Source organism: Vombatus ursinus, unplaced genomic scaffold (genome assembly GCF_900497805.2).
Source record: "Vombatus ursinus unplaced genomic scaffold, bare-nosed wombat genome assembly UNPS02014773.1, whole genome shotgun sequence".
NCBI classification, from domain to species: domain Eukaryota; kingdom Metazoa; phylum Chordata; class Mammalia; order Diprotodontia; family Vombatidae; genus Vombatus; species Vombatus ursinus.
The window spans coordinates 2,788,841-2,815,953 of NW_020954551.1; the positions used below are offsets into that span (position 1 = coordinate 2,788,841).

The 27,113-nt window shown below is 41.2% G+C and overlaps 1 protein-coding gene across 1 annotated transcript; it reads right to left on the reverse strand.

Moving 5' to 3' along the window:
- Positions 1-5,817: 5,817 nt before the first annotated feature.
- ARF4 (ADP ribosylation factor 4) lies at positions 5,818-24,653 on the reverse strand. The gene is made up of 6 exons (XM_027863832.1): positions 24,530-24,653; positions 15,824-15,904; positions 15,495-15,604; positions 8,684-8,755; positions 7,262-7,387; positions 5,818-6,254 (listed from the first exon to the last, which is right to left on the reverse strand). The coding sequence occupies exons 1-6, from the start codon at positions 24,594-24,596 to the stop codon at positions 6,168-6,170; spliced, it is 543 nt and encodes a 180-aa protein (XP_027719633.1). The 5' UTR covers positions 24,597-24,653; the 3' UTR covers positions 5,818-6,167.
- Positions 24,654-27,113: the final 2,460 nt, after the last annotated feature.

The following is a 27,113-nucleotide window of genomic DNA, read 5'->3' on the forward strand; positions in this document are numbered from 1 at the left end:
TGTCACAAGTTGGGTCGTTTTCATCATCGTCAGTAGTGGCACACCTTGCCCAAAAAGACTGTTCATTCACGTTTTCCTACAGTTGACTTGAGAGAACTCTGACTTGTCCACCCCCACTGAGTTTTAGGCTTCTGGGTTAGTGGTGCAGAAGGAATTCAGTGACCACAAACAAAAACCCAAGTACATAAAAATCAACATTCCTGAGTAAGAATGGACTCGAGTCAATAAGGGTAAAGGAAGAGAGAAGCAATTAATCCAATACCAAAACTGGAAAATCAGCAATGTTACCTCCAACATCTTATAATTTACAAGATGGATTATAGTTTGTCTGAGGTTACACTTGATTCATTGTCAGAAGCTAAGGTACTCTTGGAAATAGCCAGGTTGACTACATGTGTTCCCAGGTCAGTTGTTAAAATTTCAAAATTTGTTACATGATGTTGAACAGAATAGCTGAGCTAAGTGACCCAGTGGATAGACCACTGGGCCTGAAGTCAGAAGACTTGAGTTCAAATCTGGCCTCAGATACTTAGTAGCTGTGTGACTCTGGGCAAGTCACTTAACCCTCTCTGCCTCAGTTTCCTCATCTGTCAAGTGAGCTGGAGAAGGAAATGGCCAACCACTCCAGTATTTCTGCCAAGAAAACCCCAAATGGGGTCATGAAGATTTGGACAGGAGTGAAAAAATGACTAAACATCTTTAAAGTATTTAATAAATTTACTATCTTTTTAAGATGGCTAATGCCACCCACTGAGTACTGCTGCTTTTGAAAGACCATCTTCAATATTTAATTGGGGAAATGGATGTCTTTTGTTCAGTCATTGGCGTACTCACAATAGCACATTTCCTTGGAGAACTAATGTTGGTGTTTCTGAGATCCCTCTCAGAGATCCCTCAAAGTAAGCAGAAAATCTGGGAAGCTGCAAATCTTGATTTATTTCCATCTTACAACCACTGTAGCATTTAAAAATAACATGTCTCATTCCATGTTTTTTTTCCCCGTCCTGAAGAAAGCTGTTTTAAAAGAATCTGTAGTCTTGCACAGTTGTCTTTGTGTTCATGTTGGATAAGTAAACCAGATAAAAGGACTTGTGTCCATGGCAAAAAGCATGGTTTCTTCCTGCTGCTTGCTTGGGTGAAGGACTTTGGGTTAATCACTTGAACTATCTTTGGATAAAATGGGTGCCTAGTAGAGCTGGCCTTCCTCTGAGCAGTCGAGGTGAAGCTAATGCTTATGTACCCTGGTACCTGGAAGTAAATACGAAACATTCTTCACTGCTAGTGTGCTTGAGTTCAGTCATCTTGAATTTAAACAAAAAGAAAGCACACGTGACTCCTGTGAAATTTATCCAATGTCATGGTCACTTAAGAATTTTGGCTTCTTCAACCAGACTTACGTATACACAACTCAATTTCAAACTAGCCCCAGCCCCCACCAACCCAATACTGAGGAAGCCTTGGCTTTGCTCTGGGGTAAAGGTTTATTTGACTGGCTAATTCCCTTTCCTAAATGACTGCCACTGAGTGTCAAGAAGTCCGTAATAACTATTTATGGTAGACTCAAGTTTATTTATTCTGTTTTTCTCTTTGTATTTTTGTCGTACCCAAGTCTGTGATGTCTATCAAAGTTGATCGCACAAAACAATAAAAACCTTTTTGAGAAAAGTCATCCTGGAAGGAATATAAGGAATTTTTATTCTTTTGCAAACAGTAGTCACTTGTGTCTAAATCATTTGTAGTCATAGGACTTCTCAAATCCTATGGCTCTGCCACTCACAGTGTAAGGTCACCTCCCCTCTTCAGGGCTCAATCTCCTCTAAAATGAGGAGTTTGGACCAGACCTTCAGGTCTCAGTGTGATCATCTGGGAGCCACCCTTTATTTCCCCATATAAACCAGTGACGGATAGTATTTTCTTGCCCAATAAACAAGCGAAGGCTCAAACAATCCTATCAACACATGATCACCTGTCCATCCATCCTCAGCAAGGGAAGTCCATTCCAAATTTGGAAGATTGATGAATGAGGCACTTCTGGCTTACAGAGTCAGCTTACACTGCCTTTTAGGGTCAAGCAATAAAAGAATCCTAATCCTTCCACCAGGCTATGATCATAACCCCCTCTATCTTTTCTTTTTCTCTGTTCTAAGCACCCCAGTAACTCCAATACTGAGATAACTCTTTTTTGCCTTCTCCCCTGGCATGTGTCAGTCAAGAAATGCTTAAGGGCTAACTGTGCCAGGGAGCCCTGGGGACATGAAAGCCAAGAAAGCAATTCAAGGAGCTCATTCTAATAGGGAAAAATAACGAGGTCTATCGCAACATGACTATTATGGATATGTTTTGCATGACCACACGTTATAATGTACATTGAATTGCTTGCCTTCTCAGTGAGGGAGGATGGGGAACGAGAGAATTTGGAACTCAAAAGTTTTAAAAATGAATGTTAAAAATTGTTTTTACATGTAACAGGGAAAATCAAATTCTAAATAAAAGCTAAAAAACATAACCAGGTATGCAGACGATATATACAAGTAGATGATTATCCGAAAGGGAAAGGCCTTACTGCTGTGGGTGGTACTTGAGCTGTTCCCTACAGGAAGCCAGGGAAATTAAGAGGTGAGGTGGACAATGAATACTAGACATCAGGGACAGCCAGTAGAAAGACACATGAGATGGAAACAGGCCGAGTATATGAAGCCAAGTCAAGTGGGAGAAGACTGGAAAGATAGGAAAGGACCAGGTTATGAAGGGCTTTAAATGTCAAATAGGATTTTACATTGGATCCTGGAGCCAAGGGAGCTCAGTACAGGAAAATGAGCCGGCAGGCCTATGCTTGGGAGTTTAGTGGAGCCCCAGCTGACAGGATAGCTCCGTGACCAGGGCATCTCTCTGAAAACAAGCGTTGTCAATTCTGCACAAGTTATCTTGGGGCCACAGCCCATTCCTGCCTCTCCAGAGCCTCTTCCTTACCCTTTGAGCATCACCAATACTGATGCTAACAAGGTGGCCTTTACTTTCAGGGAGAAGCTTGAGGTCATTAAAAAACACTGCACAATTTCTCCCAGGTAATCCAGCCTGCTCATTCAGCACAACTGGGCAACCTTATTAAATTAATGAACATTCTCTTGCTTTAAATACATACCACAAATAGATAAAAAAAATTTCATTATCAAGAATAAAAAAATTCATACAAGCAAAATTAACTACTAGTCCTGCAAATGGCACAGAAATAAAATACTTCTGGGTGCACCTGTAATAATTTGCTGGAGTCAAAACCCAAGTTACGGGACAAGAGTGACATAAGATGATGACGTTAAGAAATTTCATCCCGTTTTAATTTCAACCAAAATGTTATAGGAAGTTAAAAAATGGATACACTTCATAGCAAAGCAACAGAATAATCCCTCAAACGAGGGACAGCAAGAGAATTTATTCAGTTATGAGCAAATAATAGCTTCTTAACAGGATGGAGAAGTGAAGGGGACAGCTGCTGTAGTCTGCATCGGACTGGGAACCTCCAAACAAATCACAATCTCTGTTCATTTTTCCAATCTGATACTGGAAAACTAGCTGTAGGAATATAGTTGTGACCTTACTGGGTTTCAGTAGCATTTTACACCAACAAATTGTTTTCCACAATAGGGCAAATCACACAAACCTCTTACTGAGGCTGACCAAAACAGTAATCTTTATTTTTCCCATGAAAAAATGACCAAGTGTTAAATCTCCATGCCTAAATATTTTTAAAAGAAACAGGTGGTAATTTTAGAAGAAATTAGTTTAAATTTAAAACATTCTTTCCCTGCACCCCGAGAAGGCAACCTGGGTCTATTGCTCAACATCTGCAGTTTTTCCAAAGGACCCTTAGAGGTCACTTAGCTCAAAGCCCTCATCTTAAGGTAAGGAACAGACCCAGAGAGGGAAATGTCTCGGTCAAGGCCATTCCAGGACTAAGAAGGGATGGGAGTTGAGTTTGGGATCTGCAGCCTCAAGAGAGGGACAGACGACTTTTGACTAGGAGGCCTGGAGAAGGCCTCGGTGGTGATTGCGGTACCTGAGCTGTTCTTTAAGGAAGAGGAAGCAGTGGTAGGCATAGGAGTGTTACAACAAAGATCAGAACCAAAGCAGGGAGCAGCTCCAAGCCAGCCCACTGGAATGTGGATTTTCCAAACAAATCTCATTAAAATTTAGCTTTAGTAAAAATTAACCTTTCATACAGCAATAACTATACAAATATTGCATGAAAGTAATGTCTATTTAACAGTAGATCTGAAACAAGCCTATTATAGAAAAAACAATTTTGCTTTTTCTTTCAACACTCAATTAAATTCTCATGCTTATCAGTAATATAATTTACATAAAACACTTTGAAATGATCAACAGCCTTGGTTAAAAAAAAAAGCACCCAAAGCATATTTCTAAGTGTACTATGATTTAAGTTACCAACATGGGAAAAACAAAAAATTTACCTAAGATACAGCCTAATCTGGGGTAACCATGGGCTTAAGAAAAGCATTTCTTTTGGTCAGGCCACAAAATATGTTAAAAAAAAAAAAAACAACAAAAAAACCTGCACCGTTTCTCCCTACCTCACTCCCCTCCCACCCATCCTCCCATCAGTTTCCACTATCTAAAACTCATTAATCTTTCAATTATTGAAACCTGAAACAGGTCAAAGATCCATGACCTCTCAGCCTGCACCCTCCCCCTGCTTCCTGCACTTTGTAGGAGCCTCCATAACTAACACATTGATCATTCTCTCGCCAACCAAACGGATGAAGTTGCAACTTCAGCTGGGCAGCTACTTCTGCAAAGAGACACTGAATCTTTCAAGAGGCCCGTTTTCAAAGACTCTGCAACTTGGTAGGAGTGGGCTCAAATTTATGCCCAATTGGCACGACCTTTAGACATGGAGGAACGCTCAACTCTGAAGCCAGGCCAAGGCACCAGAGTAAAACTCTAAGGAAGGGCCACACAATTCTTCTGCTTAATCTCCCTTAATTCGAGAGCCTTCCCTCTAAGATTTTCTCCAATTTATCCTATCTTACCTACCCAGTTGTTGGCATATCTGTCTCCCCCAGAGTGGGGACGATCTTTGGCCTTTTTCTGAATTCCTAACACTTCACACAAGGCCTGACACATAACAGGTGCTTACTAAATGCTAATTGACTTGGCTTGATTATGATTAGCAAATATTCATGAATTCAGTTTTAGGATAATTTATTATGACTTTTTAATTTTAATCATCATAAAAGCTTTCCTATCAAGTGCAGATCTTTGAGATTAAAAAAGCACAAACCCAACTGTATATTTTATCATTTTATTAGGAATAATTTCAAGTGGGTTATGAAGAAACTAATTCATTATTGAGTTTGATGAATTTTCCAAAATCTCTTAATGAAGATATGTTCACCAATAAACAATAAAACATCAGCTGAACTATGATACATTGGGCAAAAAGTCAGGCTGATACCAAAAGCAACATGCAACATAAAAAAAGATACCATATAAAGGAAGACAATCTGCTGAGTATTAAAAGCCATCTCGGTATCAACTCTTTGCCACCAGCACAAAATTAATTATCCATCAAGTTCAAATCACACGAAGATAAGTGGGGCTGGTTAATAAAAAAAAGTTCCAATGTCCCTCAGTTGCACGAAATCTGAATAGTGTTTTAGAGCGTTTTCTTGGCTGGCAGCAGCAGTATTAGAAAGTCTTTTTGGCAAGGGAGAGAAATAAATACAAATGGAATGCTACGTTTTGAAATCAGCAGACTGTCCAAGGAATGACATAAGGTATCAGTAAAATAGCAAGGGGAAACTTTAAAACATTATTTATTGGGGCTCCAAAAAACATTCAGAACATATTCATTTAAAGGTTGTCACAATAGCTATGTCCAGGCATTTAGGCCAAGGGAAGTAAAATCATAAGAGTATGCTTTTTTTTTCAAGTTAAGGAGAATTTTTTAAATCCAAGTATAACTGCTACAATAGCAACATTAAACTTGGTAAACGATAATTGGCAACAAAATAAGTTTAAATGCTGTAAAATCCTGCTCAAACCAGTTCCAAGATACCATTGAATAACCAAGATGCAAACTAATTTTGTTGTAACAAGCCTAGACCCAATTCTATCAAACATGTCCTTGGTTAGTTATCCTGTCGGATTTAACGTTTTGAGAGCTCATTTGACAGCCAGTCAAGACCCTCGTACAGACCGGTTCCTTGTGTAGCACAGGTAGCTTGAACATACCACTGTGAAGAAATAAGAAAAAAAAAGCCTATTAACACGAGAAAACAGCCAATTAAATTTCAAAAATATCTTCTAAATCAGAACAATGCAAGAACAAGCATTCTAAGAGTTTATATCAATTAGCATAAAACACAAGAAACTGAAAATTTTAACTGCAGACTATACTAAGATTACATCTATGAAAGTAAATATTTATATAAGATAAATAACTGATGAATCTTCCTCAATCTCAAATCTGATTCTCTCAAAGAGCACAACCAACCCTAAACAAGATTATAACCACTGTTAGAGTGGGCAGACTTCATGATACCCATGTCTCACAAAATGACATTTCTCCTCCCTTCTAACATGACTGTCCAGTATTTAACCAGCTGTGTGACCGTAAGTCCCAGCTCCGGGACTCAGTCTTCTCATCTGTAAAGAGAAGCTGGATTAAACAATATACCAAAGTCCCTTGCAATCCACAAACATCCAGCTGCAAAACGGGCACCAGATTCATATTTCCCCCAAATGTCAAAAGACTCATGATATAAAAATATGAAGACCCAACCGATGGGGTTTTTTGGTTTTTGTTTAACTCTACTTTTTTTCCCTTAACAAGAGAAACTTTTGGGATTTGGGAGTAATGGGAGAAATGACAGTAATGTAAAAAGAAAAAAAATCAGTAAAACAATTCTTTAAAAATAAATAAGAACCAGCACCTAAGTGCACCTGCCTGCTGCAGGGGCGAGCTCATTAAAGGCTGCCTCTGGAAGTGAACTCAACTATCCTTGCAGAGTCAAGTCAAAGAAAATGGGAGGGGGTGGAGCCATCTGGGTTGGGCCATGTGTTACCACATTCCTTGCCTCTTCTTCCACCATAATGGACCCCCTAAGTCACAAGGGAAACAAGTTACTTCCAGTAGGCCTCTGGCTCTGCCCAGTTAGTCAAGCCCACTAATGCTGTCCTACTAAGAGTCTTCATCCGCCACCCCCCACAGTGCAAGGCCAGATCCCGCCTTAGCACTCACAGTTCTGTTACGAAGGGACTGCAGGCCTAGTTTATCTGTCATTTCACTGATGGCCATGGCATTTGGCAGATCCTGCTTGTTTGCAAAGAGCAGCAGCACAGCATCCCGCAATTCATCTTCCTGAAGCTGGAAACAAATTGGTGTTAATGACATCACTACTTCAACGAAATCCAATCTCCATCGTGAGGTGACAAAGTGAACCTTTCCTCCCTGTTCCAATCTCACAGGTCCCCCAGATTCCTTCCCAGCTCAGCCCCATACCCTGCCCCCCACATTACTCTGTACATCTCATACTGACTTACCTGGGGGCAAGGAGTTCCCCCTAAACTATTAACTCCTTGAGGGCAGGATCATTGGGGTTTTTCCTTTGTACCCCCAGCGCCCAGGCCAGTAAAGGTGGCACTGCACACTCTCTGAGCCACAGGAGAAATGGAAGGCTGTCAGGGCAAGCTTCTTACGTGCTGACCAAATTTCAGATCGTCCACTGACAAACCCAATGCACGATCACTCAAAGCAACGGAGCAGGATGACCTTGCCTCACTGCCCGGCCAGATGCCTAGCCACCAGTTCACCTTCTAGGAGGGACGATGTCAGCAGAAGGAAGGGCGGGCAGGGGTCTGATATTTAACAAATATTTGCTAGTCAGTATCTCCCTAGCTTCTCCTGCTCTTTCCCCTTATCTTCAGCCAAGCAAGATGGGAGTCAAGACAAGAGCTGGTGGAAGATCAGCCACTCTACAAAAGCAGGCCGTTTGTGCCTCCATGCACCCCAGCTGCCGGACCCTTGGCAGGGGCAGATGCCAACGGGCCGAGAAAAGGCGCCATCTTTCTTCTCGGATGTGACTGGAAGGACTGGCCAAAAACAAGAATGCTACATATATATTCAGAGAAGGGAGTCTCCAAGACAACAGCGTCCTCTTCTCTTTGCTAAGTTGTGCCATTATGGCCAAAGATTTCTTTTTTTTTGGCTAGGCTAGGTTAAGTGACTTGCCCAGGGTCACAAAGCTGTTAAGTGGCAAGTGTCTGAGACAGGATTTGAACTCGGGTCCTCCTGATTCCAGGGCCAGTGCTCTATCCACTGCACCACCGAGCTGCCCCCACAGCCAAAGATTTTTGATATAAATGAAGTAAGAGCACTTGGGGCAAGCACCAAGTGAGCTGGGTGTGACGGCGGGCACTCACATGACCTCTTGGAGCTCAGTTCCTTCATCCCCAAAATAAAAGTTCTGGTACTAGAATTCCCCATCCCTTCCAGCACTAAAATTCAGTGTCTCTGTGACTCCAAGATTAAAATGTTACAACCATCACCACTTGATGTTGCAAACTCATTAGCTTCACCCTGAAAATCTATATAGTTGAACAACATGACAATTTTAAATGTAATTATCTTTTTATTAATATTTTAATTTAATTATTTTCTTACCATTTTTTGCAGCTCTTCGGCTCCTTCTTGAATTCTCTCACGATCATTGCTATCTACCACAAAAATAAGACCCTGGAAGGAAAAAACAATTCTGATGAGCTAATCATTGAGAAAATATACCCCGACCCCCAAAAGCCACGTTATTTCTGTCAGGACTTTAGTTGAAGTGATTCATTCCAAATAACATGAACAACCAACTAATGCCCAAAATTTTTATTAAATATGCTTCAAAATCATAAAACAACTAGTTTAATTTTACCCAAATCCTTTTCCTTCCTTCTCTCTAATTTTTCATGGAAGTAGCCACAAGGATTCAAAAAGTAGGACAAAACCAAAAAGCATCAAAACTGTCATGTTCTGAGATTTAGAATCAATAGCTGACTCACAAAATTAAAGATACAAAATTATAACTAAAAACACAGATCAGAAAAGAAATGCTAGAAACTTGATTTCTTTAAAACAAAGTTAAATATCCTAGTATAGCTTACATTTAAAGAACAATTTATGGTTTAGAAAATATTTCCCCCAAACAATGCTGAGAGGTACCCAGGGCAAGCAGCTGAGAAGTGCTATGACTCATCCAAGGTCAAAGAGCTCTTCATAGACATGGACCAGAACTTGGGCTCTTGTCCCAGTTATATGTACTCTCTATCAAAAGACAGAAAAGAACAGGACAACTTTGGGGAGAAAGGAAATTCTAGGATACTCTGAGAGATAAGAAAAGTGTCTCCAAGACACAAGAACAGAAGTTGGGACATCTTGTTAAAAACATAAAGCTAAAATTTTTGGAGGGGACCTCTTGTCTGCATTTCCCTCAAGATGCCTGTTCAGAACAGACTTGAATTTGTTGGCATTCCTTGGTTAAAGACCTTGTTGGCCACCACTAACTACAACAGTCATGTTAGCCTGTATATCAAATGCCCAAAGAAATGACTAGAAGTATTGATGGTGCCACCATACTGGCCAAGCTGTCCATCATTCCTGTGAGGCATGGCTACTGGGACCACAAGCTTGGCAAACCCACCACAGTACCCTCCAAGGTCAGCCCTTGTGACTCTGATGCCTGATGTAAGGGTATCCACATTGTCTCGGTTCTGGTGGCTGAGAAGCTAATGATGAAAGCAGAAATGAATGCCTGCCAGGGGCTGAATTTAAATTCTTTTCGTTGACTTCACTAAAGCTACACCTGATGTCATCTACCAAACCTACAGCAACCCAAAATAGTAATTTTCCAACTAGGATATGTTGGGGGGAAATGAACCATATTCTTTTATTCTTATAAGAATGAGCATGAGGAATCTGGAAGAAAAAATGTAATGCACAATTGGTATCATCTTAAGTTTATAAGATCATATGGTATGCAAAGGGGAATAACAGCCCCTCTCTAAAACTGCTGCTTTTTTTTGTTTTTGTTTTTTCGCTTGGGTGGTTGGGGTTAAGTTTCTTGCCCAGGATCACACAGCTAGTAAATGTCAAGTGTCTGAGGCCGCATTTGAACTCAGGTCCTCCTGACTCCAGGGCAGGTGCTCCATCTACTGCACCATCTAGCTGCCCCTTTAAAGATATTATTCTTTTTTTGTTTGTTTTTGTTTTTGCCAGGCAATAGGGTTAAGTGACTTGACCAGAGTCAGACAGCTAGTAAGTGTCAAGTATCGAGTCTGAGATCACATTTAAACTCAGGTCCTCCTGACTTCAGAGCCAGTGCTCATCCACTGCACCACCTAGCTGCCTTTAAACTGCTACCTTTTGACTCTGGACAGCTAACAACTCCAGGCACCAAATAATCAAGGAAATATTCAAGTACAAGTCAGATAAACCTATAAGTATACTTATAGTAACAGAAACAGTGTCTACCCAGTTTCCAGAGAGCAACATAGTAGCAATGCAGAAAAGGAATTATCATCAGCAGCCAGAAAACCTCAAAGACAGCCTGATGCCCAGCACTTTTCTTGCCACTTTACTACTGCTATTACCTAACACTTCCTCTCCTGTCTCCACTCCTCCTTCCCTAATGCCAACCTCCTCAGCACCCACCTCTGGGAGGCCTCGGAATTCCCCACCCAAGTCTTCCTCTCACATTTCTTCCACCTACTTGGACTCAAGGCAACACGGCTCCCCTAACGAGATTCTCCCAGGTCCCTGGCCTTCCTCTAGAAGTAGGTGCAACCTTTCACTGCTCCCCAATATACGAGGACACAAGGAATCCCCATAATGCTTGCTATTCATTGCTTCCCCTCTCAAACCCACACACTTGTTTCTAATTTTTAAGGGAAGCACTATAAAATTCCATGGAAGTGGTACACAATTAGATCTGACATTCAAATTTTTAAAAAAATCTGCCTTTTTTACATCCCTTTTTCCTCTCTCCTGCCATTCATCTTGAGCCTCCTCCTACCCTCTTCCATTCCATCTCTTTTAATGCTCCTTGGAAAATTTTGGAGACCAGAAGAGCCAATAACCATACATAACTTGGTAGATATTTTACATTTTCTTAAGAAATTGCAACCTCCAAAAGAGCGTAAGTTCCTAGAGAACAGGGACAGCTTCATTCTTGCCTCTGTGTCCCCCACACCTAGCACAGGGCCCTTCATATAGGGGCTGAATAATAAACGGTTTTGCAATCCAATCCAACCATGAAGATGTTTGCCGTTTTCCCTCACTGTGACTAGCTGAACAGAGGTTCAAGTCCATTAGTCGCATGGATCAGTCCTGAAGCAACAGTAAATTACATTTTTTCTGAGAGAACATATTTCGAATGCCAGCCAAAGAAGCATGTCAAGATGGCCACTCATGCCTAGCAACATGGTGCAGACAGTGCAGCAATGACGGAAGCAAGACGATCTTCTCACGCCCGTTTTCGCTGAAGCTTCTGGGGAGCTCCCTTATTTTCTGGCCATGCTGCTGTGTCCTCCAGCATATCACCACCGATTCTGGGCCCTCCCTCAGTCACCTCTCCTCCTTTGATGTTCACTCCCATGCCAATAGACAAGCCCACAGGCTACTCCCTTTTCTTTCTCAGAGAGTTCATTACTAGGATCACTCTCCCATGTTGGGGTCTTTTACATACACACTGATGGCCCCTCCAATACTCTGCCAACTCCCACCATCACTCCACTTTAACCAAACACATCAAGAGTCAAGCTCTGGATCTTGCCATCAAGCACAGCCGTTCCCTCCCCAGGGCCCAGGAGGCTGACTTTCTGATTCTGTCTCTAAATCTAGACCCTATGATTAGTAGGCACTCCCTAGTTTGTCCATCTCTCTGCCTCACTGTGACCTTGTCATTCCACGTCTCCACTCTCTCCCAATCCATCAACTCCTGCTCCGGCCTCCCTTTCCTCCTTCTGCTGTCTTAACCCCACTGCTTACAGGTCAACAAGCATTTCAAAAGGTTGTGTTAAAAGATGGTGTTGGGGCAGATAGGTGGCACAGTGGATAGAATTCTGGCCTTGGAGTCAGGAGGACCTGAGTTCAAATCCAGCCTCAGACACTTAACACTCACTAGCTGTGTGACCCTGGGCAAGTCACTTAGCCCCATCGCCTCACCAAAAAAAAAAAAAGAGAGAGAGAGAGAGAGAGAGAGAGAGAGATGGTGTTGCAACAGTCTACATGCGGCAGCACCCCTTAGGCCTCCCCTGCTCCATCTCACAGATAAGCCAGTGAGGAGGAACTGGCTCTCGTTAGTGCTGATAACTCACATATTCAGTGCTTCAAGGCATACAGACAGCTTTCTTCCCAACAACCTTTCAGGGTAATTAATGCAAATACCTTCAATTTTCCAAATGATGAAGTGTGGGCACAGAGTTTAGGGTTAGAGTGGGAGGCAAATTGGAGTTAGGGTCACAAAGCTAATGCCTGCCAGAGTCAGGTCTCAAACTCAGATCATCACTTCAGTAAACACTGAATAAGTGCCTACCATGTTCCAAGCACTATTATGCTGTCTTATTGGCCCTTTCCTAGCTAGGAATCATCCTGTTCAACATGTAATCCTGAGAGAAATTTAAGCTCTTTGAGAAAGCAATAATAAAGAAAATTTTTACTAAAGTAATCTACATCCAAGGCAGTCTCTCAACATTCCCAATATTAAAGATATCCTGGTGCCTAAAAGAAAAGTGCTGAAGCATTTGTCTCCTTCTGTGGAGAAGAGACATAAAAGCAGAGCCCAGGGATGAAAGAACATGGAGAGATGAGGATCTGCACCACTGGAAGGAATATCACAGGCATCATACAGCTGAATGTCAAACATCTAAGCATCCTTGGGGAGGGGGAAATTCTCTGGCTGAAGACCAGAAATTAGCTCCTTTCTGAATGGAGTAAGTGAAAAGAGGAACACAATTTTATGTTTCACAACACAGACACATGATTCCTTCTTTGGCTACAAACTAGGAAAGAACATCAGATCCCTTGCAGGTTAGAAATCTGTTAATGGCCAAAGGTAAACTAAGACCTTGTCTAACAGCGATGAGTTATGATTAGGCTTTCCTAATGACTCCCACAGCCAGCTATGAAAAACTACAAGGGCTTTTGATAGAAAACTGGACCAGAGCTATGAACAAGTCCTGGCCTAATTCCACAGTAAAGGTTTGAAGCAAATTAGAAACAAGTATTCTAATTAGGTCTGAGTATGAGAACAAGATTAGATTTGGCTATGACTGATAGGAATTGATGAGAAAAATATGAAGTTGAAAGTACCCTAGAGGTCTTCTTTAAAAGAATCAGCTTATATCATTGATAAGTTTAGTATTAGCAATTAATTACCAAATTGTTGATATAATTAACATTAATAATGATAAATAATCATTGATTATTTAAGTTATGCTATTTCAATATATTTTTTAATTAAAAAAAAAGAAAAATACCCTCTTTTCAGAAGATTCTAATAGTACAAACCACTTGACCAAGGTGGTACCTGAGTCTTAGTGCAAGAATCTTACCCCAGCCACAAGAAAAGAACTTTGACGCACGAATAAACAGAATTAAACCAGCAAAGGTAAGCAAAATGCCAGTCAACTTACCTTTTCTCTGACTAAAAAGATTTGCCTTCAACCTCAATTTCTTTGGTACAGACCTATGATATTTCATCTCTATTAAGGAGCTCGAAAGTGAGGAAGCTTCCTGAACCACAAAGGCAGGTCAGCACCTCGGAGAGCTGCCTGGGGGTTCTGGGAGGGTCAGAGGCCTACTGGCCCTGGGCCACTCAGTCAGGATGCACTCACTGGAGACAGTATTTGAAGTCAAGTTTTCCTAACTCTGTTCATCACACCTCACTGCTCTGCAGCCTCAGCTCCATGTTAATACACTCAGGTAAATGTGGTTCGATGCCTGTACCTTCTGTCCTGATTTGTCCTCAGCTAATTGCAACTCTGTCATCCCCTAGAACTCACACAGGACCACAACTTTAAATGATGGAAGGGCTCTAAGGACACATCTAGTCCAACTCCCTCATTTCACAGATAAAGAAACTGAGGCCCAGAGAGGTTATGTGATTTTCCAGGCCTCAAACAGAAAGTGACATGTGGGATGTGAATGCAGGATTTCATGGAAAGAACAGAGACCTGGACAAATTATTCTTTGCATACAATAAGCTCTCCAAAAACATTAGTTTGATAACATTTTGTAAAACAAATATATTCAAAAGATAAAAGGCCCATGCTAAAGCTCCACTTGGATATTAGAAGGCACAGCAATAACAACAAAAATAATTATTATCCCCATTTTACAGATGAGAAAACTAAGGCTGGGGGATATTAAGTGACTTGCCCAGGGTCACTAGCTCTGGGCTACTAAGTGCCTAAGGGAAGATTCCAACCCAGGTCTTCTTGACCCAAGTCTAACTTTCCATCCACTCTGCCAGCTCACAGCCACAATGATAACCCAACCCCTGCCCCCTACCCCTCTTCTGCTCCTGAGATGTGAGGCTCTGAAAGGGTTCCCTGTGTCACTTCCCAGCCACAGCCACCATTTTCAAACTGGTGAGCCTCCCTTCCTCCTCTCTCCTCCCCCAGCTTCCCTTTAGGTGCCAGGTTTCATTAGAACCTAAACTTCTTCAAGGCTGAGACCATCTCTGCTGCCTGTCTTTGTATCCCTAGTGCCTAGCACAATGTCTGGCACACAGCAAGCAATTAATAAATGCTCTTTACCAACCATGACTGAAAGGCTCTGACGACAGACAAGGCACCCAAGACTAGCCTCAAGCTGACTAACTGAACGCTAAGATGAAGAGGGGAAGACACTAGCATCAGGCAGGGGCACACAAATACTGACCACTTTATGGACACAAGTAATGGTAAAAAACACATTAGCTACATTAGGTTTCCAAACAATGCAGAAAGAATATTCCCAAAATAATCAACAAAAGAGTGAATGTACTACAAATTGTTACTCTTTGTTTTGTTTTTAAAGGAAATTCTATCTGATGAAATTAAAAGGCTTCTAAAGTTGGTGTTCAGTACATGAAAATAACATTTAACTTTAGGTAATTACCTATACTTTGTTACTTTCTAAACTAAAGCTGCAAGTCAGTAAAGTGAAGACAGTAATAAGTAGGGGGTAGCTAATTCACCGTCTGGGACCCAAAAAACCTTCCTGTGATCACTCAATAAAGTCTACTTCTCCAGGCCAAATTCAGTCCATATAAGTAAAAGGTGAAGTCCACCCAAGGACATGAAAGTAATGATAAGAGGAATGCTAACTCATGTCTGAGAAAGCTTATAATACACACACACACATACATACGTGTATATATACACATATATACATTATATATATATTTACTATATGTTAATAATATGTAAGAAAATCAGTATCGTACCTGTGTGTTTTGGAAGTAATGCCTCCAAAGAGGTCTAATTTTATCTTGACCACCAACATCCCATACTGTGAAACAAATATTTTTATATTCTACTGTTTCCACATTAAAACCTAAGAAGAAAAAAATCATAACAGTTATGGAAACTGACCAACAGAATCCACTGTTGCAATATTCTATTATTCTTTTAAGTTTAATGAATGTTTAGCAAACTTTCAAAAATAAAAACTAGTTTGAATTACAGCATTTACTCAGCAATAAGTTGCATTACTCCAAATTTTAAAAGTTCTCTTGTCACTTTACAAATTAGAATGAACCATTATTTTCCTTACCGATAGTTGGAATGGTGGTGACTATCTCCCCTAACTTCAGCTTGTACAAAATAGTCGTCTTGCCAGCAGCATCCAAACCAACTGGGGAAATGAAAATAGATTTTAGATTCTAATCCATAGTGTGAACTACAAAATTATTTTACAAACAGCCTCACAGAATCTAAAGATTAATTTTTCTTTAAAAAGTAAAACAGAGGGGCAGCTAGGTGATGCAGTGGATAGAGCACCGGCCCTGGATTCAGGAGGATCTGAGTTCAAATCTGGCCTCAGACACATAACACTTACTAGGTGTGTGACCCTGAGCAAGTCACTTAACCCCATTGCCTAGCTTAAAAAAAACTTAAAAAAAATAAAAAGTAAAACAGAAACATTTCTGGGAATAAATGTAAAATTTTTAAATGTCTTTTACATTATTTTTGACCCCTAGACAAAATGTATTTCAACTAAAGAAAATATTTTCAACCAGAACTGTCCAGTGATTTAACTTTTCATAACAGCCATATCAAGAATCAAAAAATTGATTACAAGAATATAAACAAAAAACATCAACCCTACTTCTTTCACTAGTATTATAAAACGGGGAGAAGGGGAGAAAGAACTCCAAGGTACAATGGCAAAAATGATCTTAGTTTGTCTAAACACCATCTTCCCAACATAAACCAAGAGAAACAGCACAGTGTGGAGGGTAGAGCTGTGTTGAAGTCCTGTACCATACACTGACCAACTGTATGACTCTGAGGGAGACCAGTAACTGCTCTGTGTATCAGTTTCCTCATCTGTAACATAAGGCTGGACTCAGTGGTCTCTAAGCACTTTCAGCACTTAACACAAGAACAGCCTCATAAATAATATACTAAACCCTTAATGAATGTTTGTTGATTGAATCTCTAAGGTCACTTCCAGCTCTGAATCTATGATCCTATGAACCATCACCTGGAAATCAGAAAACTAAGCCCATTAGTCAGTTGGGGTAAAAATCTTCTGAAACACAAAGAATGTTCTTCTCTTCAAAAGAGATCTGTTTTAAAACCTGGAAGGTAAAAAACTAAGGGACTAGAACAGGTCATATTTTTATAGTGCATGAGGCTGACAAAACATTCTACTTCCACTTAGCTCACTTGATAATGAGCACTTAAGAAATGTTATTTCGCTGATTTGTATAACTGACTACTCCTTATTTCACAAATGAGAAAACAGGCCTGAGGGTCTGGCAAGACTCTTCCAACCCAACCCAACTTTTGCAACAAAGCCTGAAAAGACATGGGGGCCCTGGGTATCCAGAGCACGTCAGAAGGCTTCCCAGCATAGGGGGACAATTGAAAGAGGGCAGCAGGGAAGAACAGCTTTCACGCTGGTGACAAAACCCGAAATGAAATAAATGAACGAATAAAAGGCAGCTCTTGATCTCAGTGGTTATTGCCTTGTTATCACAGAAAGCATCTAGACAAGAATCTTCAAACTCTACCTAGTCTACCTTACCAAATACATATACTACATCTTTTTTTTTTAATACCTTCTGGTGCCTCACCCTGACCACAAAATCGGCTAAAATTTGCAGCACTAAAGAAAAATACCAGTTAACTATTTAAAAGAACAGAAAATGCTTATATAAATACAAATCTCGAGAGACCTAAAAATCTTTAAACAGCAATTCCTGGAGCATTCATTTAATGAGTGATCAACAGCACAGAATGATCATAATTTTTTAAGATAATAAAAACGTCAAATTTCCCCACTGAGTTTTTGTTGTGTCACTGAAGACTCAAACAAACTGAAAAGGCTATTTTTCCAATGAAATCCAATTTGGCAAAAGGAACCCAAGCTTTCAAGTCAAAACCTAGTTCTAATTACTATACTATTACTCACTTGATCCATCACCTCAAGTAATGAAAAATTAATTTTCAATTTTCTTTCAATAAGGTACTCAATTAGTACATTTAGACTCACTGGGGGGGGGGGGGGGGTTTCAGAGGCAGAAAGGAGGAAGCAGGGCCTGTGATTTCATCATCATAAGGAAATCCTAGCATTGAACTCTCTCTCTCTCCAAGAAGATCAGCAATTCATATAATCTTAGAGTTAGTTGGACCCCAGAGATTAAGCAACTTGCCTAGGCTTCACAGAGCCAGCATGCATCAGAGCAGGCCACTATTTAACCTAAGTCCCCTTGACACCAAAGTGGGGTCTCTAGCCATTATCATGCTGCCTCTCATGGAATGATTACTGAAGGTAGTTTCAGATGGCTGATTCCGTCTGCAAAGAAATTCTTTTTACTTTTCTTTTCTTTATTCATCATGCATTATGACTTATACTTTTAAAGAGCTTATATCACTCTTCCACCATCACTCTCGCCGATTTTTGTATTATAGAGGAACCTACCTTCCCCAAGTATTTCAAACAAATTTAGACATTTTTTAAGAGCAAAATAGAATTTTTAAAACTTGAAAAGCACTACTAAAATAGTTCAACTCCCTTGAGCATCTTCACCAGGACTACAGGGAGCTCCAATTTCCGACACAACTGAATTCTATTCTTAAATGTCTGGTATCTCTCGAGGCAGTGGAAGGGAACAGGGAACACTTGCCATACTGTCCATGGGGAATAAAGTCCAAAGTGACTTTATTCAAAACTTAAAAATTGAAGCAAAACTCACTTTTGGCTAAACAAAACACTACGAAGTCAAAATTATACCCAAGTTTGATATTAAAAAGTTGCCCTCACATGAGACCAGGAAATATACAATTTATGCTAATTTTTAAACAAAATTTTGTTAATTACTTTTTAAAAATTTTAAAAATAAGTTTCACTAATGCCTTTAACTCTTACAGTACTGTCATTTCCAGATATACCCTACTCTCAAAGAAGCCTCCCGTGGCAACAAAGAAAAATATTTAAGTAAAACTAACTCTTCAGGTGCCCAAGTATTTGACAACACATGCAAATCTTTGGCATGAACAAGCAGTCCCCACTCTACCAAAAAGAGAGGTGTTTCCTCCTCTCTTCTGGGGCCAAGACTGGTTGCCTGCAATGACTTGGACACAGGATTTCTTTTAGCATTTTTTGGTTTACATTATTTTGATCACTGTATATGTGCATGGTCACTTACTCTGCATCAGTTCTTAAAAATCTTCCTGTTTTTCTGAATTTCTATTTTATATTCTAATATATTTTCATACCAACTGATCCAGTCACTTTACTTTGTTCATCCCCAAAATATGTTCTGATCAAGGTGGTATACATAGGGCCTGGGCCTGTCTCCCCTGACCCCAAGCATCAAGGGGCACAGCTCAAAGTCAAAAGATACCCCTCCCCCCAGGCTTCATGGTTTTTCTCACATAGCTAATTACTTTTATAAACAGATATTACGGTAAAATAATTTTGCATAAGAACCTTAAGAATCTTTCAAGGGGGCAGCTAGATTTCACAGTGGATAGAGCACTGGTCCTGGAATCAGGAGGACCTGAGTTCAAATCAGGTCTCAAACCAGACACTTGACACTTACTAGCTGTGTGACCCTGGGCAAGTCACTTAACCCCCACTGCCTTGCCCAAAAAAAAAAAAAAATTTTCCAACACTCATAATACAGTAATAAGTATTTATAGAAGCAGTGTTATCATATAAAGGTGTTGGTTTAAGAATTAGTTATCTATTAGATATCAGAATATGCAATTTAAAAATAAAAACCAAAGATGGCAATTAAATTTTAGTGTCTTTTGTAAAATGAATACATAACAAGACTTTTAAATGCCAACTAAAAGGTACAATCATGAAATTGCCTCAGTGATCCATAACTTCTCCCAAAATGAGCTTACTAATACACAGCATAAACAGATTATATATATCTTAATTCATTAATTAGAACACCAAATAAGTGATCTAATTCACTTATACTAAACATTTAAGTATGAATTATCTTGTTGCCACAGTCTGCAACAGGACTTAAGAACAAGAAACTAAAACTAATTCTGATTATTCAGAATAAGAGAAAGCTTCTTAGAATTTTAAATACATAATTCATAATAAAATAAAAAGACGTATTATGAAATTACTAATTTCTATTTCAGCTGTAGTTGAATATATAAAAGCTATACATTAAGATAGAATTTCTACATAAACTGCAAACAACTCAGTGCTGTGATAGAATGAAGATGAAGAAATTCAAGAACTATTTATATGACATCTTGAACCAAGCTAGACTTTTTGCCAATCATGGGCAAAATGGTCAAAAGTGTTTTCTTCTCAGCTTACTGCACTTTCATCAGCACCCAGATGGGAAGGTGGCACTCTCACAGGGCCAGATGCTCTTTATCTACATGACTACACTAAGCTAAGGATAGTGTTTCAACTCATAGCCGCATAAAACTATGAAACCTGGCAAGTTCTACCATCTACTTGAAATTTGTAGTATTCCAGAAACGCCCCCAAGTCAAAGTAAATATTGATTTCTCAGACAAAGTGTTATGGAGACAAATATTTAGGTGAATGTTGAGTTGAGTGATTTTTTTGAAAATGCCCTGACAGAAACTTGGGAGGGAAACACTTCTGCCAGTACATGGAACTTTCACAGAAATGAAGAAAGACTATACAAGAAATCTTGGCTTCTACATCATCAGCAAAAACCTACCTTATATTTTGAAGTTTTCGCTAAAGCTTCTTTCACTTCTAAAACTGTAAAAATTCTGGATATCTCAATGCAAGAATAAAGTCTTCCAATTTCTCTACATGAGCTTATTCTCCCCAAAATAGGGGAGTCGAGATCTAGAGACCCAGGCTGCCCCTAACTTGTGAAATTCTGGACAAGTCATTTCCCCTCCACAGGGCCTCAGCTACCTCATATCAGAGAATTGGATTAGATGATGTTGAAGAGGTCCCTAATTAAATACTGCTCCCAAAGACAAGCAACGTCATGTTCTTCTTCAGCATTTCAAGGATGCCCTGCCAGCAGAATGTGTTTCCTTCCATCTACAGAACTCAGAACCCCTCTGTAACTCAGTAGTGGCCTCCAATCAATAGGATGTAAGCTCCTTAAGGGCAGGGACTGTTCTATGTATCTCCAGCAAATAACATATATGGACATATATGAGATTAATAAATGTTTGAAGAAATGCCACATTCAATACTCTTATAGTGTGTGTGTGTGTGTGTGTGTGTGTGTGTGTGTGTGTGTGTGTGTGTGTGTAAAATTCCACCTGAAGAAAAAAGTTAAGATCACAGATTTGAAATACTTTCATCTCTGGAGACCACTGATGTATTCAGTACCACAGGATCAGGAAACATAAACAAGACCAGTAAGTAGAAGATATAAACAAGGAAATCAATTTTGCCTCAATATTAGGAGGTTTCCCACTCTATTCAAACAAAGACCAATTATTTGTCTGGAAAATTATTAAATGGAATCATTCCTTAGGTAAGGGTTTTCAGAATTGATGGATGACCTGAGGGAAGTTACTTCTATCAGTTTCCCAATCTGTAAAATGGAAGAATTGGGTAAGATGACCTCTAAGGTACTTTCCAGGTCTAAAAGCATGATCCTATGATCTCAGAGGCTCCTTCCAGGAATTCCTGTGTTGAAATCCATCTTTAGACACGCAAGTGACTTCACCATTACTTTCCTCCCAGGGTTGTGGTAACAAATCAGATATTATATAAAAGCTATTATTAGTAATAGTGTTATTTTGATAAAAGAATCACTAAATTGGACATTTTATCATGTATGCAGACACATTTTGGTAATCAAGTCCAAGACAATATTACAAAATTACCTGTCAATTTCCAACTCATATCTCATCAGAAATTCAAGTTAAGGGTAAATCACCTTCCAGACAAATCCATTTATCATTCATGTGAACAAATTTTTCTCCCTTACAATAACTTCACTTTGAAGTATATGTGACCAATTTCTTAAAACAACTGAAAATTATTTAAAGAGAAAAGACAGAAAGTAGAAAACTCTTAAAAAACATTTCTACATAGGTTATCATAATCTCATATCCCTAACCAGCTTTTAAAAAAGGAAATCCTGGAAAAAGACACTGGCTGAGGAGGTCCAACGGTTACCTACAAAGGAACAAGTGGAACCACTGGCAAAGCATGTTCTGGTCACAAGGAACAAAACGGGGTCCTTTTAATAACTATAAGGTTTCAGGGGGGAGTGAGGCTTCATCAGGTTCTCTCATCCTAGCTACACTGTGAATCTTAAACCAGGAGAGAAAACTCTCAATCTTTAAATTGAAACAAATTTTTTTCTTAGTTTATATTTTACACACACACCTGCATGTTGATTAATATGTCCTTTGTATATCTTTTAACAGTGTGATATCTTTTAATTGGAAAGTATTTAATAGTCTTCTATATCAAGGGGCATGAAAAAAGTTTTAAATCAAAGGAACTTAATAGTCAGCACAAGTACAAATGGAAAAACAGAAAACCTAGATGAAGAAACTTCAGTTTAAATTAAATTTAGAACCAAAAGCTTTCTTTTGATCGAGGAAAGAAGTGGCAATGTAAATAGTTGGCATTTCTATATATAACCTTTCAAGACCTTTTATACACTTTCTCACATGACAGTAGATATAACTACAACTTTCATCAATATCCTGCCCCCTTGCCCTCAAACCAAGGTTTTCACACTCTCCAGAACAGTCCCTTTAGCTGAGCCTGGACAAATATTAAGACACTGTGGACCTAAAAAACCTCAATTCATTTCCTATGGGTTCTGAAGTAAATTATTTTCGCCACAAGAACACAATCAAGTATAATTTACTATCTTTAAAGTATAGGTCAGAAATTAAATTACAGTTCAAAGTCCTTCCAGACTCCTAATCTCTCTCCAGGTTGCCAGATTTCAGCCATTTAAAGTCGTTCTGTTTCATAGAAGCAAAAACTGAAAACCAAGGGCTCATTCATCCACTGGGGAATGGGTAAACAAATTGTGGAACATGAATGTAATGAATTTACTGCACTATGAGAAAAGACAGATATAAAGAGAAACATGAGAAGAGTCATACAAACTTGAAAGCAGAACCAGAAAGACAATATATACAATTATTAAAATAATGTAAATGAAGGAGTTTGGGGCTGGACCTGTGATTTCATTGGTATAGCAAAGTTCAAATGAGTTAACTCCTTTCCCCATCAATGCAGGTCAGACTTTCTTGGTAACTTACAGAGTTAGAGAGCTACCTAGGGCACTGAGTTAAGTAATTTGAACCTAGTTCTTCCTGACTTCAAGGCAAGCTCTTTACTCACAATGCCATGTTGCATTTCATATAAATGAAAGCCAACACTAAAATGTATTAGAATTGAGACTTTACACATACACACATTTTGGTTCCAGAGAATCAATGAGTATAGAGACGGAGGATTCCAGATACATGCTATTAATTTGTTTAAACTGTTTTTCCTCAGCTATAAGAAAAAGGCTAGGAAAAAAACAATTACTAGGAAATAAATGAAAAGTATCAACAAAATAGCATTTTAAAAACTTGTGCTGGGTTGAAACTGGAATACAATACACAAATAAAACATGCAAAGACTGTTCAGACCTCTTCACAAGGGAAACCTGAAAAATAAAAATTAACTTTGAAAAGGGAAACCCCTTGATTTCTGGCATATCTTTAGCACTAAATAACAGCTATTGTGTCCATGAACCTGGAGAAACAAGTTCGAGAACAAGAAGGAAAAAGAACTCAACATGAAGTCAAATTTATGTGGACCTATTTTGTTACTGTGATATTTTTCTTTGGAAAGTTTCTTTTTAAAATTGTTTTGTCACCATAGTAATCATCACACCAGAATTATTTTTTTCTAGTTGTAGGATCAAAAATTCAACACTAGCAGTTAATCCCAATCCTTTTTATACTTTGAAGTCAGCAGTGACCTGAGTTAATATGGAGGAAATGAACTCTACCCTGAAGAAAGAGTAGCTTTACATCTCATTTAAGAGACTGCCACTTTATCTGAGGAAAGAAACACTTGGAAAAACCTTGTCAATTCAGAAAAGCAACTTTTTTTAAACAACACTACTCACTCAGGAGTGTTTCAAAAAGTTTACTTCTTAACATCAGTCAATGAGTCAATAAGCATTTATCAAGCACCTACTATGTGTCAGCCCCTGTGCTAAGCGCTGGGGATACAAAGAAAGGAAGAAGACAACCCCCACAAGCCGCTCACAGTTTTAATGGAAGAATCCACACGCAAACAACTTTGCACAAAAACAAAGTGATGTAGTGAAGCCGGAGAACCTGGGTGCAAATCCCAACTCTCCTACTTACTAGCTGTGCGACCTTGGGGAAGTCACTGAACTTCCCCGGGCCTCAGTTTCCACATTTATAAAATGAGGGGGAGTGTGTTTCAACGCCCCCTTAAGTCCCTTCCAGCTCTAGATTTAGGATGCGATGGAATAAAGTTAGGCGGTTGGGGCGAGAAGCTAAGAGACATTCCACTCCTACCTCCCCCCCAACAGAACTCCAGGTTCCCTCCTTGCCTTCCTCAGGTAGGTCTCTATTGACCCAATCCGGGGAGTCCCAAAGTCCCGGGTTCCTTCCACTGCTCTAGAACGCCACCACTGAGGGGAGCGGAGGGCAGGCCGGCCCTCAACTCCCCACCCCCCACCCGAGCCCTGCCCGCGGGTCAGCCCCGCGCGCAGCAGCACGGCCTCGGGGCCTCGGGGCCTCGGGACCTCGTGCCCAGGGGGACGGCGGGCCTCACCCATCAGGATGCGCATCTGCTTCTTGCCGAAGAGGCGAGAGAAGAGCGACGAGATAGTGAGGCCCATGGCGGCGGCGGCGACAGGAACAGCGGCGGCGGTGACGGGGACGGACGGGGGCGGCGGGCCCCGCGGCCTGCGTGGCTCTGCTCGCGGCTTCCGTGCGGAGGGGCGGCCCCGACACCGGCTCGGGTTCGGGCGCGGGTTCAGACGGCAGGAGCGGCTGGCACCGGCGGCAGCTCGGCGGGCATTTATTGTAGGAATGGGGCGCTCGCGCTCGACGGCTCGGGCTCTGCCACGTCACGCGGCGGCGGTCACGGCGGCGGCGGCTCCAACGCGGACAGAATCGCGTCAGCGCTTCCAACCCCCCTCCCTTTCTCCGCCCCCTTTTCCTGCCGGCTCGACGCCACTGCGCCGGCGCCGAACGGGAAGGGGCGGGGCCTAGACTCTAGGGGAGGAAGTGAGGACACGAAGCCCGCCCCGCCACCCGCCCTACGTCGTACCGAGGCCAATGGGGTGCACAGGTTGTCCAATACCGTCCCCTTCCACGTCCCCCTCTTCATCAGCTGTGTGCCGATTCCGCAACTTCCGCTCTGTGGCATCATGGGAATTAAAGTCTTTTCTAGCCGTCCCGCCCTTCAAGGGCGCGGCCACTTATTGTGGGTAGTAGAGCCTACTTAGCGTCGGTCCAGTACCGCCCTGTCCGTCACGTGACGAGTGGGGGGGAAACCCCTCCGACCGGAAGTGAGGTAGGGTCAAAGTTCGCCCGAGAAGCGGGGCAAGCTCCGCGTGTCTTCCGGCGGGCGACGCCCAGGCCACGCAGCTACTTCCCTGGGCGCTGGGCCGGTCTGACCCGGAGCGTGCAGGAAACCGAGCCCTGGGCCACGTTCTCTTGCTTCCGCTCGGGAACGGAGGGGGAGGGAGGGGTCAGTCTGGAGCTGGGAAAGGGCCCGCCCAGTGGCCACCCTCACCCCACCCCCAGGAAACAGATGAGGAAACTGAGGTCCGCAGGGTGGGTGGGGTCAAGTGACTTAGGGTCCCAGAGCTAGAGCCGAAAAAGGCCAGCCCAGAGGCCACCTCCACCCCACCCCCAGGAAACAGATGAGGAAACTGAGGCCCACGGGGTGGGGTCAAGTGACTTGGACCATCGAGCTGGAAGGGGCCTCAGGGGCCACTTAATCCAGCTCGGTTACAGATTAAGAAAATTCGGACCCTGAGATGTCCAGTCACACAAGTAGTAAGAACAAGCGGCATTGGAAGCCTCTGCCTCCAGAGCCCTCCAGCGATGGACAAATGCGTGTCCTTTGGGCATTGCAGGGCCCCCGACCTTGGCTCCCACCAAGGGAACTCCCGCCTCGCCCTTGGCAGAGGGCCCCGAGGGTGGGGGTGGGGAGGGGCCCTTGCTGGGACTTGAGAACCAGAATCCGTAATCGTCACCGAAAACAACCACAAAATCTCTTGGCCTTCCTTTCTGGGCTTGTTAACCGTCTGCTCTCCAATCAGATTGGCGTGCTTGCTGCTGGGGGACATCGCGGTTCAATAGGTCCGAGGAGATGTCCGTTAACCTCTCTGGGACTCCCTTTTATCACTTGTAAAATGAGCGAGTTGGATTAAATGACGGCTGAGATTCCTCCTTTTAGCGCTCTACTCAGGAACCTTTCTTGCTTTCCCTTCCTTCAGTACCAGGCTTTCAAAGATGAGCCCCAGCAGGTTGGAACCTCTTTTGGACGAATCTCGACCTTTTGCTGTGGTTGCTGCAACAACTCAATATTCCTGAAGGCTCCCAAGCTCCTCTTTCAGACTGCAAAGACGGCACAGGCCTGATATCAGGTGTCTCACTTCCCTAGAGTGGACACTGAACTGGGTATGGCCACCAACAAAACAGGACTTTGTTTTAAGGGGAGGTGTGTGTGTGCTTAGGGCAAATAGAGATGGGGAAGAGGGAGATGGTTTGTTTGGGAGTATTGGCTTTCATTGTATTTTCTTAATTTTACCCCAAGTTTCTATTATAAGTATACTGTCCATTTTTATCACTATAACGATATATTACAGGATGAACATAACTGATCATAGGGGGGAAAATTCAAAGGAGAATCCTTAAGGCAAATCTTTTTTGTACTCAACAAACAATAAGTACAATGGGAACCTATCTTCTCTCTACCTCTTTCAGTCAAGTGTGTGGTGGTAAAAGTGCTATGTAGTGTGGAAAATTGAATGAATGACTGAAGCATTACTTTCTGATGTCCTGTCAGGGAGCCTCCCAAGAAGGATGTGTGGATTATTCTGACATTTTTACGTTTGAGAAAATAGGCCAGTTCTCCATATTGCCCTTTTTTGTTTGTTTTTGTTTAAAAATTTAAAAAAAAAAAGGTCCAAGGTTTTTGTGTGGTTTTCATATGCCTTTGGTACAGACTAGTTAGAAGACAGTGGATATAGTGCTAGGCCTGGAGTCAGGAAGACCAGAGTTCAAATGGGACCTTACTAGCTATGTTATCCCTTGGTATCTTCCTATCTGTTAGAAAACTTGAAAATCAATTCTTTAGTGACCTCCAAATTGCATCACTTCCAACCTGGCCCTCTGCAGTA

Excerpts from the sequence above, each read along its gene's own strand:
- ARF4 (XM_027863832.1), bottom strand. The coding sequence starts at position 24,596 with ATGGGCCTCACTATCTCGTCGCTCTTCTCTCGCCTCTTCGGCAAGAAG. Across the intron at positions 15,905-24,529 it reads GCAGATGCGCATCCTGATGG|TTGGTTTGGATGCTGCTGGC; the intron begins GTGAGGCCCGCC and ends TCATTTCCCCAG. Across the intron at positions 6,255-7,261 it reads AGTCCCTTCGTAACAGAACT|TGGTATGTTCAAGCTACCTG; the intron begins GTGAGTGCTAAG and ends ATTTCTTCACAG.